The sequence below is a fragment of the Micropterus salmoides genome, unplaced genomic scaffold (genome assembly GCF_014851395.1).
Source record: "Micropterus salmoides isolate LMB-PRFRI ecotype aquatic unplaced genomic scaffold, ASM1485139v1 Ms_hic_scaffold_2, whole genome shotgun sequence".
NCBI lineage: Eukaryota > Metazoa > Chordata > Actinopteri > Centrarchiformes > Centrarchidae > Micropterus > Micropterus salmoides.
In genome coordinates, this window is record NW_024041150.1 from 6,527,975 (window position 1) to 6,548,082 (window position 20,108).

A 20,108-nucleotide genomic window follows, 5' to 3' on the forward strand; every position below is an offset into this window, starting at 1 on the left:
ACCTGCTGGACTCTCGGTTGACGCCAGTGTCCAGTCTTGCTGCCCTGTCACTGGCCCCCTGCTCAGATCTCCAGCCACTGCTCTCTGGTCCCACACTCCAGCTACCAGACTCTGATCTTCATCTCAAGCCACCGGGCTCTGGTCCCGCCTTGTCGCCAGCCTCCAAAGGGGTCCCGCCTTTGCTGTTGGCCTACAGAGGGGTCCTGCTTTTGCCACCTGCTCCAGAGGGCTTCTGTCTTTCCCGGTCAGCTTCCCTGCCCTAAGAGGTGTTCTACGTTTGCCATGTAGAACACCTTTTCCATAAGGGTCCAGGATGTCCTCATGTCTGTCCTCCAGACCCTCTCCTCTCCTACCTCCTGCTCCACCCAAAATATTGATGAAATGTCAGAATTAAATATTCGTTATCTGTATCAAACACTGAAAAATCTTCTCCTTGTAAGTCAGTATCAAATGTGCTGTTCTGAGATGAACTGTTTGTTTCCCATTAGTCTTTAAAATGACTCATATAGTTCAAAGCATTTTAATTGTAACATCTGTAAAACAGATTTATTTAAATAATTTCAACATCTTTTACGTACCAACATTTTAACCAAAGCTGATTTTAATTCACTCTGTTCCAGCCAAGAGACACTAAAATACATCATGTTACAGAGAGAGAGGGAGAGAAATGATTTCCTGTAAATGCAGGGGGGGAGGAGCAACACTGAGCAGGTGATCCAGGTGAAAACAGGAAACAGCTTGAAGCTGAAACAGTTCAGTCAGTTCAGACTCCATTTAGAGTGGACAGAAGGAGGAAAGCTGAAGGCTGAGGCAGGTGAGTGTTAATCCAACATTTTCTTATGTTACTGTCAAAGTCTCTGAGTCAGTTTTCTCCCTGCGGACTGTAGAGGAAAGAAACTTTAGAGTGAACTCAACACTTTGATTCATCTGTGGACACAAAGTCCTGACTGGCTGCTGTTAGTTTCTGTGTTACTTCCTGTTCTCTCTGTGTTGCGTCGGACTCTTGAACAAACTAGTTTTTCCTGGTTCTTGTGTTCTGAGCTCACAGTCAGTGTCACTGTTTCACCTCTCAGACTGACTTCAGACCAGAAGATGGAAGAGGAGGACAGAGCAGAGTCTGCAGGATCCATCTGTCTGTCTCTGAAGAGTGACCGGTCCCACCTTAAACCTCCAGACTTCAGTCCTGAACCTGGACCCTCAGACACAAAGTAAGAGACAGTTTTTACTGTAAACTGACCTGATGGAAGATGATGCATTGAGGATGAAGACAAAATGTTCTGCTAACAGATTTATATTCCTGATGCAGAACTATTAGTGCAGATTCTGTTTCAAACTAAGAGCAAAACACCTGAGAACCTCCAGTTCAGAATTTACACTTCAAGAAAATCTTCATATCTTTTCCCTCATGTTGAAGTTGCTGTAAAGATTTAGAACAATTCAACAAAGATCAACTAAAGAAATGTCTCCACAGAGAGAGAAAGAGGAGTCCTGTTCCTGTGGAGGAGCAGCCGTCCTGCTGTGCTTTGTGTCAGGACGTCCTGAAGGATCCAGTCTCTACCAGCTGTGGACACTGGTTCTGCAGACGGTGCATCACCTCATACTGGGACCAGTCTGCTTCATCAGGACACTCCTCCTGTCCCCAGTGTGGAGACAGATCCAGGAGGAGCAAACTGATTGGCAGTAGCAGAGCATAGTGGACAGGCTGGGCCATTTGCAGCACGGTAGGCAAACACCAGTTACTTGAACCGGATAAGAACACCCACCAGTAGCCAGTGCTGATTGGCCGAAAAAGCGCTCTGTGCATCTGCAGTCGATTGCTCTTCCTCAAGGACCTTGACCTGCCTGTGACCTTAAAACTGAATCTTGTGGATTGAAATTGAATTTAGAGAACTCAAAGTGAAAACACACAAAGACTTGAATTTTTAGTGAGGCTCAAATACAGTTTCAGTTTAGATTCATAATATCACATTCAGTTTCAAGTTTATTGGAATTCAGTTTCAAGCTAATACATTCAAATTCAAGTTGAGCAATTCAAATTCAGTTTGTACTGACACAAAAATCAGCCCATTCCACTTCACCACAACCAGATGGTGTGTACCGGTGTTTCGGAGAGCTACTCACCCGGGGAGCGGGCGGCGTCCTGGCTCTCCCGCAGTCCGCGTCCATGCTGCGGTCCCGCGGCTACAGCTGTCCGAGAACATGCCGGGAAATATTATTAAAATGTCTGCAGACCAGTGTTGGGCAGAGACGCTTTATAATAATGTTACTTTTCTCAGTAACTAGTAGTTTAACTAATTACGTTTCTAAAACGGCAATATGATTACTAGTTACTAATGCAAGTAAAGCTGCGTTACTCGTTAATGAACGCACCATCCTTGACGTGAATGCGTGACAAAATCTAAAGGAAGGAAGGAGAACAAGGGAGAGAGGCGTTCTTTCTACAGCTGTAAGTAGCTGCTGCCATTATTGTGTCACAGTCTAACATGCAAAGAACATTATCGTCTATTGGAAACTCTGTGCGAGCAGCAAAAAGCTTTCAGCCGCGAACATTTCTACATCTGATTTATTGAAACATCTGCTGAAGCAGCGACGTGAAACTTACAGAAAGAAACTCCGGGAGCTGCTGTCACTGATGCTTGGACTCGTCGGGAGACAGTGTTAATGTAAAGTTGCAGCAGGGGTTGTAGCCAATTCTGTGGTCTGTTCGCTGCCACACTGACCACTGGTCGCTGCCACTAGGGGCGCTAAAGATACTGGTCGCTGCCACTAGGGGCGCTAAAGATACTGGTCGCTGCCACACCGACCACTGGTCGCTGCCACTAGGGGCGCTAAAGATACTGGTCGCTGCCACTAGGGGCGCTAAAGAGACTGGTCGCTGCCACTAGGGGCGCTAAAGAGACTGGTCGCTGCCACTAGGGGCGCTAAAGAGACTGGTCGCTGCCACTAGGGGCGCTAAAGAGACTGGTCGCTGCCTTGCTGCCAGGCTGCCACACCGACCACTGGTCGCTGCCACAGTCTCTAAGCGAAGGCTCCTTTCTGTTCCTTATCACACAAACTGTGGCTGTATTAAAAAAGGTCAGTTTCAAGTTTTTTTTACAGTCTATGGTTCCAAAGTAGACCTAAAGTAACCTTAGATCATTTAAATTATCTCAACTGGCAGATGATAAAATTTTCTTTTTGTCTAATAGAGAGGAATGGATCAAAGCAATTTTCTACTGTATCAGGATTAAGAATGAACTTGAACAAATCTGTTAATTATTTACATTAAAAAGATAAACAGACTTAAATGAGCATACTTTCCTAATGAACTACTTTACGCTGTGCACCGCATGACTGACAGGATGGCTGCACTTCTCCACCATCGGCCACTATCGTGCTCACAGTTTTGAACAAACAGGTTAAGGCCGTTAACATGAAACTAGAATCAGACTCTGTATTGACTGCTGCTTATTTGTTTAGCATTATTGGCTTTTTGATGCATCCTCCAATTAGCACAGCGCTACATATGATAATATGCTTGCTATGGTGTGCCGGCGGCCATCAGTGCGTAAAATAACAACACTTAAATATTATACCTATCATAAAGGGCGAAATTGCGTCTCTCCTTGAGCAATAGTCTTTGGTGGCATTTTTCACGCTATTGAAACTCAAACTTTGTTGCAATATCGCAGACATCAGGGGCAAGTAGTGGACCGCTGTGTGTGTGTTTGTGCGTGTGGGCATGAGATGACGCTGCTGCCACACTGACCACTGGTTGCAGTTGGTTATATCTACTGTAATACATCTTTATCATAATTCTTTGTTAAAATATTATGGATTATGCCTACTCTTATTGTTGCACTATATATTGCAGTTTGTGTGGTTATACCTACAGTAATAGCCTACATCTATCTATCTTTAGTCCTTGCCTATAACAAGACCTGTGTTATCACCTGTGAATGAAAGTGTGTGTGTGTGTGTACATCTTACTATATCACAACACTTTGTAAAATATACTCTATTATATCTTATTGATGTACTGTAGGCGTACAGTACATTGCAGTTTGTGTGGTTGTAGCCAATCAACAGTAGGCTAATACATCTATCTAGATCACAATACTTTGATAAATATAGCCTACAATATTATCGATTATGCCTATATTCTTATTGGTGCACTGTACATTGCAGTTTGTGTGGTTAACCTGCAGTAATAAATCTCTCTATTTTTGGTTCTTGCCTACAAGAAGAAGGCCAGTGTTGTCACCTGTGAAGTGTGGTGACCACTTGTTGGTTGAATCCAAGTTAGACTGATTTTAACAATAAGAATATAGTTAATCAAAAATTAGTAAGCTATGTTTAACAAAGTATTATGATCTAGATATATTTGTTACTGTAGAAAGGCTATAACCACACAAACCACAATATATAGTGCAACAATAAGAGTAGGCATAATCGATAACATAGTATATTTAACAAAGAATTATGATAAAGATGTATTACATAGTAGATACAACCAACCGCAACCAGTGGTCAGTGTGACAGCGACCACACCGACCGGTGTGGCACCGACCACCATCTTCAGCGCCCCTAGTGGCAGCGACCACCGTCTTCAGCGCCCCTAGTGGCAGCGACCACCGTCTTCAGCGCCCCTAGTGGTAGTGACCACACCGACCGGTGTGGCAGCAACCACCGTCTTTAGCGCCCCTAGTGGCAGTGACCACAACAACCAGTGTGGCAGCAACCCAAGACTGTAGAGCCTCGTCTCAATAACATGATTTGTAGTGGTCTGTGTGGCAGCGACCACTATCTTTAGTGCCCCTAGTGGTAGCGACCAGTGGTTCGTGGGGCAGCAAGGCAGCGACCAGTGGTCTGTGTGGCAGCGACCACACCGACCGGTGTGGCACCGACCACCGTCTTCAGCGCCCCTAGTGGCAGCGACCACCGTCTTCAGCGCCCCTAGTGGCAGCGACCACCGTCTTCAGCGCCCCTAGTGGTAGTGACCACACCGACCGGTGTGGCAGCAACCACCGTCTTTAGCGCCCCTAGTGGCAGTGACCACAACAACCAGTGTGGCAGCAACCCAAGACTGTAGAGCCTCGTCTCAATAACATGATTTGTAGTGGTCTGTGTGGCAGCGACCACTATCTTTAGTGCCCCTAGTGGTAGCGACCAGTGGTTCGTGGGGCAGCAAGGCAGCGACCAGTGGTCTGTGTGGCAGCGACCACTATCTTTAGCGCCCCTAGTGGTAGCGACCAGTGGTTCGTGGGGCAGCAAGGCAGCGACCAGTGGTCTGTGTGGCAGCGACCACTATCTTTAGCGCCCCTAGTGGCAGCGACCAGTGGTTCGTGGGGCAGCAAGGCAGCGACCAGTGGTCTGTGTGGCAGAGACCACTATCTTTAGCGCCCCTAGTGGTAGCGACCAGTGGTCTGTGTGGCAGCGACCACTATCTTTAGCGCCCCTAGTGGTAGCGACCAGTGGTCTGTGTGACAGCGACCACTATCTTCAGCGCCCCTTGTGGCAGCAACCACACCGACCGGTGTGGCAGCGACCACCGTCTTTAGCGCCCCTAGTGGTAGCGACCAGTGGTCAGTGTGGCAGCGACCACCGTCTTTAGCGCCCCTAGTGGCAGCGACCACCGTCTTCAGCGCCCCTAGTGGCAGCGACCACCGTGGCAGCAACCACCGTCTTTAGCGCCCCTAGTGGCAGTGACCACAACAACCAGTGTGGCAGCAACCCAAGACTGTAGAGCCTCGTCTCAATAACATGATTTGTAGTGGTCTGTGTGGCAGCGACCACTATCTTTAGTGCCCCTAGTGGTAGCGACCAGTGGTTCGTGGGGCAGCAAGGCAGCGACCAGTGGTCTGTGTGGCAGAGACCACTATCTTTAGCGCCCCTAGTGGTAGCGACCAGTGGTCTGTGTGGCAGAGACCACTATCTTTAGCGCCCCTAGTGGCAGCGACCAGTGGTTCGTGGGGCAGCAAGGCAGCAACCAGTGGTCTGTGTGGCAGAGACCACTAGCTTTAGCGCCCCTAGTGGTAGCGACCAGTGGTCTGTGTGGCAGAGACCACTATCTTTAGCGCCCCTAGTGGTAGCGACCAGTGGTTCGTGGGGCAGCAAGGCAGCGACCAGTGGTCTGTGTGGCAGAGACCACTATCTTTAGCGCCCCTAGTGGCAGCGACCAGTGGTTCGTGGGGCAGCAAGGCAGCAACCAGTGGTCTGTGTGGCAGAGACCACTATCTTTAGCGCCCCTAGTGGTAGCGACCAGTGGTCTGTGTGGCAGAGACCACTATCTTTAGCGCCCCTAGTGGTAGCGACCAGTGGTTCGTGGGGCAGCAAGGCAGCGACCAGTGGTCTGTGTGGCAGCGACCACTATCTTTAGCGCCCCTAGTGGCAGCGACCAGTGGTCTGTGTGGCAGCGACCACTATCTTTAGCGCCCCTAGTGGCAGCGACCAGTAGTCTGTGTGGCAGAGACCACTATCTTTAGCGCCCCTAGTGGTAGCGACCAGTGGTCTGTGTGGCAGAGACCACTATCTTTAGCGCCCCTAGTGGTAGCGACCAGTGGTTCGTGGGGCAGCAAGGCAGCGACCAGTGGTCTGTGTGGCAGCGACCACTATCTTTAGCGCCCCTAGTGGTAGCGACCAGTGGTCTGTGTGGCAGAGACCACTATCTTTAGCGCCCCTAGTGGCAGCGACCAGTAGTCTGTGTGGCAGAGACCACTATCTTTAGCGCCCCTAGTGGCAGAGATCAAATTAAATCATTTCAAAAACGGTTCACCGCTCTAAGTTTGTTTTTTAACCACTGATGATGATGATAAGCATTTTAATTGCAACTTAAACAAAACAGATTTAATTTATGTAACAACATTTTCACCAAAACGTTATATAAAATAATACATTTTAATTTAATCTGTTATAGCCGAGAGAGATGCTGATAAACGCATCATGTAGCCGAACACACACTGACTCGTGACTTCCTGTAAATGGAGAGGCGAGGCAGTGAGCAGGCTCAAGAGAACAGGAAGCAGCCTGAAGCTGAAACAGTTCAGTCAGTTCAGACTCCATTTTGAGTTGACAGGAGGAGGAAAGCAGAAGGCTGACGCAGGGTGAGTGGTAATCAAACTTTAAATTATGTTACTGTCAAAGTCTCTGAGTCAGTTTTCTCCCTGCGGACTGTAGAGGAAAGAAACTTTAGAGTGAACTCAACACTTGGATTCATCTGTGGACACAAAGTCCTGACTGGCTGCTGTTAGTGTGTCTGTTACTTCCTGTTCTATCAGTTTTGCGTCTTCTTTGAACAAACCAGTTTTTCCTCAAGGCCGACTTAAGATGGCGGCATGTCGTGTCGCATTTTCAGACGATGAAGGAAATGTGGGAATTACTGCACAAATGCTTTTTAAATGATCCAGTCGTTGCCAAAGTTGATAGATATCTTTGAAGGAGACCTTTCCCTTTAATTATTCACCGTTGTTCACTCCATGAGTACTAAATTTAGAACTAAAGTTGAGTAAGTTAGCTTATGCTAACAACAAAATCCAATGATGGAAAACTCAGGCGAAGAGGAGCTCCTTAGGCTGGAAGATCTGCACTTTGCAGAAAAGTAAAGAAACATAAACATAAGAGAGATTCACTGCTGCGCTCGCCAAGATAAAAATGAAGAATGCACTTCTTCTCAGAACACGCCAGTGAAACGGCCAACTGTAGACTAAAGATAACCGAAAAGGGAACACACACTTCCTGCAAAACTGTAACGAGGAACCATCACTCTCTGAGTAGTGGATTTGAAAAAACAGAACATGGCTCTCAGAGACAAATGTGAGCAACTTCAGAAAACAAGTCACAGAGCTTAAAGTCACTGAAGTTGATCATTACAGCTGACGTTATAACCTGATCAAAATCTATTTAAATCAAATGTTGTTTTTATCAAAATTGTTAAAAAAGAAGGTTTCATGTTTTTCCCCATGCAGCAACCCACTGTCCACCCTGTTGAGTTTTTTTTTTTTTTTTTTTACCGAAATCACTCTCGTCAGGTGACCTGGTGACATCACACCAGTGGGGGGAATTTAGCTGTGTGATTTTCTAGCTCTCTGACTATCTGCTTTTGACATTTTTTAGTCAGTTTAATGTGTTTGAACATGTTCACCCTGTTAAGTTTTGAGGAGATCAATCAAATTAAATCATTTCAAAAACGGTTTGTGAAAAATTATAGATTGCTCATCTAGTATTGAAGGTCATGCTAGCCGTTATGGGATATGTGATTGTTATTTTAGTAGCAATCATACCCTGAAAACACTTTTAGACAGTTACGTCTAAGTCCTTAACATTTCCCGCGTGTCACATGTTGTTAATTTATCTATATTTAATACAATAAAGGTGCCTGTTTTTCATAAAGTTAGATGTATTCTTTATATAATAGAACTTTAAAATATAGGTAAATTAACTATTTATTTATCCCAAGTTGTGTAAATGCTCTGTATTTGTATAGCGCCTTTCAAGTCTTTTCGACCACTCAAAGCGCTTTTACACGTCATCTGCATTCACCATTAACATGCATTCATACACCGAACAGAAACTAACATTCACACTCATTCATACTGGCGGAACAGCCACCAGGGGCAATTCGGGGTTCAGTATCTTGCCCAAGGACACTTCGACATGCAATTGGGGGAGCCGGGGATGGAACCGCCGACCTTCCGATTAACGGCCAACCCGCTCTACCTCCTGAACCACAGCTGTTATAAAGTCCAATATATATTATAGCCCTATAAAAAAAAATTACCCATATGCTTTGCAAAAACTCCCTGCTGCTGTTATGAATATGAAGTCGGGAGAGAAGCTTTGTTTGGGGGCGGTAGTGAAAGCAGTGTTTCCCATAATTAGCCTATAATTTGGATAATTATCAACGCTGACTGCCACATATAGATTTTCAATTTTTTTTTACTAGTCGTATTAAAATCATGTTTGATTGAGGAGCGTATATTCCTGCAGCACATCCTCACTCACTCTTTCTCTCTTTCTCGTGAACACCGCTGCACCTGTCCAAAGTTTGAATACCCCCCCCCCCGTCATTCTGTGGGAACCACTGGAAAGTAATATAGTGACGTAACTAGTTTCTTTTATCTCCCAGTAATAAGTAACTAGTAATGTATTACAATTTCTGAGTAACTTGTCCATCACTGCTGCAGACACGTTATAATGAAACTCTGATTTAATAAAACTCAGTTTTGCTCTAAGTTTGTTTTTTAACCACTGATGATGATGATAAGCATTTTAATTGCAACTTAAACAAAACAGATTTAATTTTTGTAACAACATTTTGACCAAAACGTTATATAAAATAATACATTTTAATTTAATCTGTTATAGCCGAGAGAGATGCTGATAAACGCATCATGTAGCCTAACACACACTGACTCGTGACTTCCTGTAAATGGAGAGGCGAGGCAGTGAGCAGGCTCAAGAGAACAGGAAGCAGCCTGAAGCTGAAACAGTTCAGTCAGTTCAGACTCCATTTTGAGTTGACAGAAGGAGGAAAGCAGAAGGCTGAGGCAGGGTGAGTGGTAATCAAACTTTAAATTATGTTACTGTCAAAGTCTCTGAGTCAGTTTTCTCCCTGCGGACTGTAGAGGAAAGAAACTTTAGAGTGAACTCAACACTTGGATTCATCTGTGGACACAAAGTCCTGACTGGCTGCTCTTAGTGTGTCTGTTACTTCCTGTTCTCTCAGTTTTGCGTCTTCTTTGAACAAACCAGTTTTTCCTCAAGGCCGACTTAAGATGGCGGCATGTCGTGTCGCATTTTCAGACGATGAAGGAAATGTGGGAATTACTGCACAAATGCTTTTTAAATGATCCAGTCGTTGCCAAAGTTGATAGATATCTTTGAAGGAGACCTTTCCCTTTAATTATTCACCGTTGTTCACACCATGAGTACTAAATTTAGAACTAAAGTTGAGTAAGTTAGCTTATGCTAACAACAAAATCCAATGATGGAAAACTCAGGCGAAGAGGAGCTCCTTAGGCTGGAAGATCTGCACTTTGCAGAAAAGTAAAACGAAACATAAGAGAGATTCACTGCTGCGCTCGCCAAGATAAAAATGATGAAGAATGCACTTCTTCTCAGAACACGCCAGTGAAACGGCCAACTGTAGACTAAAGGTAACCAAAAAGGGAACACACACTTACTGCAAAACTGTAACGAGGAACCATGACTCTCTGAGTAGTGGATTTGAAAAAACAGAACATGGCTCTCAGAGACAAATGTGAGCAACTTCAGAAAACAAGTCACAGAGCTTAAAGTCACTGAAGTTGATCGTTACAGCTGACGTTATAACCTCCGCCTTCTTGGTGTTCCTGAAAGATAAGAGGATGATCACCAGTGCAATGCTACCTGTCTCTGAGTCCGAGTAAAGGCAATAGATAGATCCAAAGATGAAGGATCCAGTCACTCAGTGCGACCAGTGAACATCAGGTTCCCTTCACGAACGGCCAGAGATGTGTTGTGGAGAGGATCTAAGAAGAACTACTACCTTAAGAACAACCGGCTCCACTTCAAAGAGGACCGGACTTCAGATGACGTGTTTATGGCCAGCTGTGGAGGCAGCAGGAAAGAGAGGAGACGTTAATAAGGCATTTATTAACGGGAAGGAAATTAAGAGACTGAAAGAAAACTACCCAAAGATGCTAAGCAAATGGGATGAATATATTACTGTGCTCTGGGTAAACATTCTGTTTAAGTCACAGTCTTTAACCTTGAGGAGGACAGTATATTAACAAGGCAGCAATATTCATCACCTGTGCAGTGACGCCTTAATTAACCAAAGGGTTTAAGACCTCAACGAAAAGAATTTCTGTTTTATCTGTAAATGCCAAGAAAATGTTTTTTCTTATATTCCAAAAGCAAAGGTGCTGATTCTTATTTTCAGAATCATGCTTAGAAACAGATGTATTGTTTAGGATAAGTCAGTGGGGGGGGAATGGGTAAATAAAAGTTAGTCATTGCAGCCGTTTAACATTGTTAATCTAAATAATCTTTGAAAACAAACATTTTATTACTGTTGGTTTACTATTTCTAGACATCCTTAATGAAGAGATGCATCAGTCAGCAGGTTGCATTATTGTTTTCTCTTCGCAGTGGAACTGTTCACTGTTGATACAGCCGGCCCTTAATATGAAGCTGGTGTGGAAACATGCCCACTAAGATCGGAGTTTAAGTTTAAAAATGTTTCCAGATCTTTGTGACAGTGTGACATTTATGTAGTATTAATGGCAGAAATGTGCAATATTAATATTTTGTCTGGTCACTGGTATCTTTGAATTGCTTACTATACTTTCCCAGAATCCTTTAACATTTAGCTTGTGGAAAGGAGACCAAATTGAGCAAGAGCCTTTAGTTTTAATGTCAGTCTGCTAAGTGTATTTGTATAATATTGTATTTTTTTTAAATCACGGCTTCTGTCAACCAGTCATGTAGATTCTGGATGTAGTTTGTACATCGTTATCCTGCATGTTGATTCACAGGGATCTCCCACATGCAAATTAGTTCAAAGCGAGGACTTTGGGTGACAGACAGACATGTGCGATTCATGTACATTAGGGGGGGTCAGGCTCATGAGAACAGGAAGAGAATGTATTCAGTCTGTTCAGACTCCGTTTAGAGTGGACAGATGTTAATCCAACATTTTAATTTATTTAACTTTGATTAATCTGTGGACACAAAGTCCTGACTGGCTGCTGTTAGTTTCTGTGTTACTTCCTGTTTTCTCTGTGTTGCGTCGGACTCTTGAACAAACTTGTTTCCTGGTTCTTGTGCTCTGAGCTCACAGTCAGTGTCACTGTTTCACCTCTCAGACTGACTTCAGACCAGAAGATGGGTGTTTCTGTGGAGGAAGAGGAGGACAGAGCAGAGTCTGCAGGATCCATCTGTCTGTCTCTGAAGAGTAACCGGTCCCACCTTAAACCTCCAGACTTCAGTAAAGAACCTGGACCCTCAGACACAAAGTAAGAGATCTGCAACTAACTCATTTATGACTAATTTTCAGTTACTTCTGCCATGTTTTCTGTTGATTTTTTGTTTATACATTATATCTTTGTGTTTGCAGAGTTCAGTCCAACAGACAGAGAGCAGAGTCTGCAGGATCCAGCTGTCTGTCTCTGAAGAGTGACCGGTCCCACCTTAAACCTCCAGACTTCAGTAAAGAACCTGGACCCTCAGACACAAAGTAAGAGAACTGCTGCTAACATTTTTAGGATTCATGTTCTGTAACCTCTGCCATGTTTTCTGTTGACTTCTTGTTTATATATGAAACTGTCAGCTCTAAGTTTGTTTTTTAACCACTGAGGATGATGATGATGATTTAGTTTAAAGCACTTTAATTGTAACTTAAACAAAACATATTTACATAATTTATGTGTCAACATTTTGACTAAAACTTTATAAAATAAATCAATAATACATTTTAATTTAATCTGTTAAAACCAAGATAAACACATCACGTAGCACACAGACAGACATGTGCTTTTTATGTACATGAAGAGGTGAGCAGGCTCATGAGAACAGGAAGAGAATGTATTCAGTCTGTTCAGACTCCGTTTAGAGTGGACAGATGTTAATCCAACATTTTCTTATGTTACTGTCAAAGTCTCTGAGTCAGTTTTCTCCCTGTGGACTGTAGAGGAAAGAAACTTTAGAGTGAACTCAACACTTGGATTCATCTGTGGACACAAAGTCCTGACTGGCTGCTGTTAGTTTACTTCTGTTCTCTCAGTCTTGCGTCTGACTCTTGAACAAACTAGTTTTTCCTGGTTCTTGTGTTCTGAGCTCACAGTCAGTGTCACTGTTACACCTCTCAGACTGACTTCAGACCAGAAGATGGAAGAGGAGGACAGAGCAGAGTCTGCAGGATCCATCTGTCTGTCTCTGAAGAGTGACCGGTCCCACCTTAAACCTCCAGACTTCAGTCCTGAACCTGGACCCTCAGACACAAAGTAAGAGACAGTTTTTACTGTAAACTGACCTGATGGAAGATGATGCATTGAGGATGAAGACAAAATGTTCTGCTAACAGATTTATATTCCTGATGCAGAACTATTAGTGCAGATTCTGTTTCAAACTAAGACCAAAACACCTGAGAACCTCCAGTTCAGGATTTACACTTCAAGAAACTCTTCATATCTTTTCTCACATGTTGACGTTGCTGTAAATATTTAAAACAATTCAACAAAGATCAACTAAAGAAATGTCTTCACAGAGAGAGGAAGAGGAGTCCTGTTTCTGTGGAGGAGCAGCCGTCCTGCTGTGCTTTGTGTCAGGACGTCCTGAAGGATCCAGTCTCTACCAGCTGTGGACACTGGTTCTGCAGACGGTGCATCACCTCATACTGGGACCAGTCTGCTTCATCGGGACACTCCTCCTGTCCCCAGTGTGGAGACAGATCCAGAACCAGAGCTGGACTGCAGACAGCCAGTCAGAGCAGCTCTGTACAAAGTAAGACTGGACATCTGTACATCTTAAACATGGAACCTGCTACATTTCATTACATTAGGTTTATTTAGAGACTTACAATAAGAACATTCAACCCAGAAATGACAAGAACCATGCAGGTACATCAGCTTCATCAAATAAGCTGAACTGCTTCAAGAGCTGCGTTTAGTTTAAGATGTGTAGGGCTTAAAGTATTCCGACGCTGTGCAGGGCGTTTTAAATTCGACAGTATATAATTATGTCTGTGATAAAAATATTCTTGTTTATTTTTTTAACTGTTGCGTAATATGTATGTGTGAAGCACATTGGGTGGCTCGATGTATACACCAAGAAAGGGGAGTGGCACTTCCTGACTATGTGGACACTCATTGGCTATTGTAGGCAGGGCATGGAAGTTTCTGAGGTTTCCAAGCTTTGGTGCCTTTCATGCAGCCGTCTGCAGAAAGATGCTCGTAAACTTTTAGTGAACCGACCTGGATGTGGTTGGACAAAGTTGTTGTATGTTCTACAGGAAACTTCAGAAATGTTGATCTCATTCAGAGACGTATTTAGAGCCCGACCGATATGGGTTTTTGGGACCAATGCCGATATTAAAGTGAAAAAGAGCTGATTTATGAGCCGATATTGAGATTTTAAGAATGATTTGGACAGCAGACCCCTTCACTCAGTGTGCGAATTATACAGTGACAACCAACTTTTTTTTCCAGGTCCAAAAGAAAACCCAGTACAGCAGAGACGCGGGCTTCAGTCAACTAAAATCTTACAATATCCTTGCCTATTTGTCATCCGTCTGTAGATGATGATAAATCAAATTCCTGACACCAGTTCATGGGTGCCCCAATAACACACACCAACTTCTGTAGTCAGAGGTCACCAAGAATTCTACAGCAAAACTGCCAGAAAGTCACATCAGCAGACCATCGTGACCGCTCAAAACAGACCCACACAGTGTAAAATACAGTCTGAATTATCATCTCTAATTCCTAATTTTTTATCATGTTTAAAGTTTCAACTTGCTCGTTTGTAGCAAATATCTCCTTCCCTCTGCGTCCAACAAAGCAGAAGTCTGACAAACACTGCTGTTGGGGAATTGGGAAGAGTTAAAACAAAGGCCATGTTTATTGTGAAAGGACTCACAAAACACTTTAAAATATATCTCTACAATGACTAATCCCCAATTTCACTGCTCAAGCCTAAACACCAGTGTTAGCTGACAATTACATAAAATATGAAATTACATAGTTATAATGAAATGACGGGCTCTCAGCTAGCTAACAACAGATAGATCATTTTGAGTAAAAGAAATGCTAATTACGCATCTCTGAAGGTAGGAAAGATAAGTGTATTAAAGCAGCTAGATAGTTAACTGACATTAAACCGCTGCGTCTCCATTAGCGTGTGAGGAACCAGACTGGAGCCGACAGACGTTCAACTAACGTCAATGTTAGGAAATGGTACGGTCCGTTTTAGGGGAAATCGATTCTTGAATATAAGGCATGAGTACGGGAAGTATATTGTAATATTTTCAATGACAGGTAAGAAAGACCCCCCTGAACTGTTGCTTTTGCCTCTTTTGGGGGGTCCAAGCCTTAACTAGGAGGGTCAGACCCTCGTAATCTGAACCATGGCTTTACTGTATAAACTACACTTAAAACAGGCCGGTATTGAAAGCTGGTATGTATGTGGGCTATAAAACCTTTTCCTAAATGGATTATGTAAATAAAATAGATTACTGTCTCAAAAAGTGAACATGTAAACAATTGCACATCAATAACGTTATAACTACAACCAGAGCCGTTACGGCTCAGACTACAGCGTTTCACATCTACGTCGTCACAAAAAGAGGAGCTACAGGAAGCCGTGTTAGATTCTTGTTCAGCTCACGTTTAATCCCCTGTATTGCGGTGTATACCACTAAAACAAACAAACCAGACCCACCAAAACAACTAAAACGCCACAGCAGGCTGAAACATGAGGATTTACACTGAAGACGCGTCACGCTGAACCATCGTGCATATTAAGTCTCTTTATTACGCTATTTCACATACATAGAAAACCAATCACTTACTTTGAGTGATGCATGTTGTAAGTAGTGCAAAAGGTACCTCAGAGACATCAGTGAAAGATGTTGACGACGATGGTAACGGTCAACAGAAAGTTCTTCCCCATGCTCACCCTGCAGCCATGATCAACCCAAGCTTCCTCACAGGTGAACACACACACACATTAATACAGACACCACGCCCCCAGTCACACCCACAGTAACTGATGACGTCACGATGCGCGTGCATGTACACTACAGTGCAAAGAAAAGAGAGGAAACCCAATAAAAACCCAAACAAACCCAGTGTATGGCTCCTACACCCTGTCTGCTCTGGTTTAATCATTTCAGACACGCCGACTAACTGCAGACAGGCGGCTGGCAGATATATTTAGAATACACCAGAAACTACAGCTTCTGATTCGGCAGTTAAGGGGAAAGTTAACTTATATTGCTGAGCGACTGATTCTCCGTTTCTTGCACCTCTTACTGCTTTGAAAGCTGTTAGGCATTTCAGGCAAAGCCTTAACGCTGTCTGAAACACTTTTTTAGAATTGAACTTTATTTTATTTATGAAAATGAAAGAAGGGCGATTTCACAGCTTTTTCTCCATGTGTAGACCACATTAGACCAGGTCCAGATCCAAAACCACCATACCCAGAGCTCTCAAATCTGGACTAGATTGTCCAAGAGAGGCTAAAGTTTCTATAAACAGCTTCAGATCTGTGAAACCTTTTATTCCTTTTGTGAAAATACTATAAAGGGTGATTTCAAAGCTTTATTTTTTTCACAGAGCAGCGTAGCTTCCAACACTATTAAACTGCTGTGAGCCGGGAGGAAGTCGGGAGAGGGCAGTGAAAAACGGGAGGGTTAGCAAGTCATGAATGTTTCCAGGAGAGAAGTGACTGGGTCTGTTTTTATTATAATTATTTACACAGCCCTCTGCCTGTTTCAACGTGCTCTGGTAGACTGCAGTCAGCTGATTGTTTTCTTCTGTGGTGAGGCAGTGTAGTTAACAGGGGAGCTACAGCTGGTCGCCCTCTGCTGTGCAAACTATGAAACACCCATGATGTGAGTGAAGGATCTGACTCTGTTACACTTCCTCTGATAACACCTCTAACTCCTAACCTCTAACATGCACTTCCTGTGCTCTTCTTCTTCTGTCCCCCTACAATTATCTTGTTTTGATTGCACTTTTTGTTAACTCTTACTTCCTTCTCTAGGTATCTACCCCATTGATGTGATGTGTACTGTGAGCTCTTACTAGTATGTATTGTCAGTTGTAGATCTGTAGTTGATGCTCTGTTGATGCTTGTATGTTGTTCCTCAAATGTAAGTCGCTTTGGATAAAAACGTCTGCCAAATGAGTAAATGTTTTTTTTACTTTTTTTTACTGTCTTTTTTAATAGTCATATCTCTGTCGTTATAAACGGCCGATGCAGATTAAATGCCATTAGCTCATATCGGCCGCTGATAAATTGGTCGGGCTCCAGTTGTATTGCACAAGTTATTATTGAGGAGTTAGTACATAGCATTAAACAGCATTAGAGACTCTTACTGAAGAATTTAATGAATTAAAATTATAAAAATGAATCTCCTGTTTTGTCCAACTGGAATTAATATTATATAAGTGGTAAGCTATATAGTATACTCTTATCTGAAATTATAGTGAACGTTAGCTCTGGTACCGGCTGACACACATTCAAACATCTGAATGAGGAGTACCAGCAGCTTTTTCCCCACTTCAACCGTAGTTGACAATTATGTCAACAATAGATATGAGGTTGTTGGCAACCTGAGTATTGGTTAAATACTTAAACCCACCTGTGGTGTCATTTATGCTGGATTTTTGAAATGGCTGATTTTGTCCCACCATTTATTTGCACAATGAAAACATGCAATGCAACTGAAATATAGATGAAATAAATCTGCATTGTCCAAAAAAGTAAAAACAAGCTACTGATTATAAAATGACCCCAAAAAGTGCACAAATCAGGAACTTTAACAACTTCTTTGTCTCAACTTTCTTCTCTTCTTTAGTGAGAGGTGGTCTGCAGGAGGTTTTAGATGAACATAAGATCAGTCTGAGGAGGAGATGTGAACGTGTGACTGAAGGAAGTGATGAAACAGGAAGTGGAACCCTCCTCAACAGGATCTACACTGAGCTCTACATCACAGAGGGACAGAGTGAAGAGGTTAATACCCAGCATGAGGTGAGGCAGCTTGAGACAGCTTCCAAGAAGAAGACCCTCCATGACGCTCCAATCAGGTGCCAGGACATCTTTAAAGCCTTACCTGGCCAACAGAGAGCCATCAGAGTGGTTCTGACCAACGGCGTTGCTGGCGTTGGAAAAACCTTCTCAGTGGATAAGTTCACTCTGGACTGGGCAGAGTGCTCGGAAAACCAAGATGTCGGTCTGCTGGTTCTGCTCTCGTTCAGGGAGCTGAACTTGATCAAAGATGAGCGGCACAGTCTCCTCACGCTGCTCCATGTTTTCCATCCAACATTACAGAAGGTCCCAGCAGAGAAGCTCGCCGTCTGGAAACTGTTGTTCATCTTTGACGGCCTGGATGAAAGCAGACTTTCATTGGATTTCCACAACAGTGAGGTTGTGTCTGATGTCACACAGAAGTCATCAGTCAACCTGCTGCTGACAAACCTCATCGAGGGGAATCTGCTTCCCTCGGCTCTCGTCTGGATAACTTCCCGACCTGCGGCGGCCAATCAGATCCCTCCTTCGTGTGTCGGCAGGGTAACAGAAGTACGAGGCTTCACTGACGCCCAGAAGGAGGAGTACTTCAGGAGGAGAGTCAGTGATGAAGAGCTGTCCAGCAGAATCATCTCACACATCAAGACCTCCAGGAGCCTCCACATCATGTGTCTAATCCCAGTCTTCTGCTGGATCACTGCTACAGTTCTGGAGCACATGTTGACTACAGAGCAGAGAGGAGAGCTGCCCAAGACCCTGACTGACCTGTACTCACACTTCCTGCTGGTTCAGATAAAGAGGAAGAAGCAGAAGTACGATGAGGGACATGAGACGAGTCCACAGGAGCTGACGGAGGCTGACAGGGAGGTTCTTCTGAAGCTGGGGAGGCTGGCGTTTGAACAGCTGGAGAAAGGAAACATCATGTTCTACCAAGAAGACCTGGAGCAGTGTGGTCTTGATGTCACAGAGGCCTCGGTGTACTCAGGAGTTTGTACAGAGATCTTCAAAAGAGAGAGTGTGATCTTCCAGAAAACAGTCTACTGCTTTGTTCATCTGAGCGTTCAGGAGTTTCTGGCTGCAGTCTACATGTTCCACTGTTACACCAGCAGCAACACAACAGCACTGGATTCTTTCCTGGGACAGACCTTGCTGGAGATCTTCCTGATGAAAGCCATGGAGAAATCTCTCCAAAGTGAAAATGGCCACCTGGACCTGTTTGTTCGCTTCCTTCATGGCCTCTCTCTGGAGTCCAACCAGAGACTCTTAGGAGGCCTGCTGGGTCGGACAGACAACAGTCCAGAAATCATCCAGAGAGCCATCAACAACCTGAAGAAGATGAACAGTGGTGAGATCTCTCCTGACAGAAGCATCAACATCTTCCACTGTCTGACGGAGATGAACGACCACTCAGTACATCAGGAGATCCAAGAGTTCCTGAAGTCAGAGAACAGATCAGAGAAGGAACTCTCTGAGATCCACTGCTCAGCTCTGGCCTTCATGCTGCAGATGTCAGAGGAGGTTCTGGATGAGTTGGACCTCAAGACGTACAACACGTCAGTGGAGGGACGACTGAGACTGATTCCAGCTGTGAGGAACTGCAGAAAGGCTCGGTAAGTCCAGATGTGATTATCAGCAATGTAAAGCTTACACACACACACTTTACACACACGGACAATATAAAACATATACACACTATAAACTCATTAAAATACTTCTACATGTGTTTTTATTACAGACACAAAGACATTTAATATCTGTGATCTGCTGGAACTAACATGATTTAAAGTTTTTTCATGATAGCTTGATACAGTTTTTGCTATTCTATTATTTCTCTGCAGTTTCTTTAGCTTTTTCATATGATATGTCCATTATCAGAATCTATACAATATCTATAATTATTGTTTGAGCAAACAGAACCTTCCCCTCTCCGTCCTAATTAAGTTTTTTCTCCGGTAGGATTTAATAGACTGTTACTTTAGTAATGTTCACTAATAGAGAGCCTTTGTAAGTAAATGTAAGTTTGTTACATTGTTCTCCTTTTCCATCTGGTCACCTTAATGTAAGAAATTATATCAGTATGTTTATTTCTTTTACATCAGTAACACTAAAGGCAAGTCTGTTTCAGACTCTCTCCTCTGGCAAGAGGCTGCAGTCCTTCAGGACCAAAATCTCTCGGCACAAAAACAGCTCAGGGTTTTTCCTGCATAGAGAAATTTTTGCCGCCCCCCAAAGAGGGTTTAGCGAGCGCCAAATGAAAATCACCTGCCCCAAAATGATCAGAATTGGGGGGGAAAAAATGTGAATTAATAGCCATTTATCAAACAACTGTTGAGCAAGCAGAACATGAACTTAAATACGACGTCTTGTCTTCCAGCAGTCACCTCCTCTCATCCACAGTT

General features: G+C 43.6%; 2 protein-coding genes and 1 long non-coding RNA gene across 3 annotated transcripts in view; all 3 read left to right on the forward strand.

Annotated features, from left to right (window-relative positions):
* Positions 1–1,535, forward strand: part of LOC119911429 — a 16,453-nt gene extending 14,918 nt beyond the window's left edge. The window contains exons 2-3 of the long non-coding RNA XR_005445855.1: positions 1,074–1,208; positions 1,472–1,535. This is a non-coding gene — a long non-coding RNA (uncharacterized LOC119911429). The remainder of the gene's footprint in view (positions 1–1,073; positions 1,209–1,471) is intronic.
* A 5,395-nt stretch (positions 1,536–6,930) lies between these two features.
* The window catches only part of LOC119911422 (NLR family CARD domain-containing protein 3-like), a 41,563-nt gene continuing 28,385 nt past the window's right edge, over positions 6,931–20,108 (forward strand). The window contains exons 1-6 of the mRNA XM_038730318.1: positions 6,931–7,082; positions 11,826–11,975; positions 12,077–12,196; positions 13,226–13,454; positions 14,011–14,026; positions 17,540–19,319. Coding sequence (XP_038586246.1) covers positions 11,845–11,975; positions 12,077–12,196; positions 13,226–13,454; positions 14,011–14,026; positions 17,540–19,319 — 2,276 coding nt within the window. The 5' untranslated portion in view covers positions 6,931–7,082; positions 11,826–11,844. The remainder of the gene's footprint in view (positions 7,083–11,825; positions 11,976–12,076; positions 12,197–13,225; positions 13,455–14,010; positions 14,027–17,539; positions 19,320–20,108) is intronic.
* Positions 9,405–20,108, forward strand: part of LOC119911344 (NLR family CARD domain-containing protein 3-like) — a 125,865-nt gene continuing 115,161 nt past the window's right edge. The window contains exon 1 of the mRNA XM_038730203.1: positions 9,405–9,529. The gene's annotated coding sequence lies outside the window, so the exon portion shown is untranslated. The remainder of the gene's footprint in view (positions 9,530–20,108) is intronic.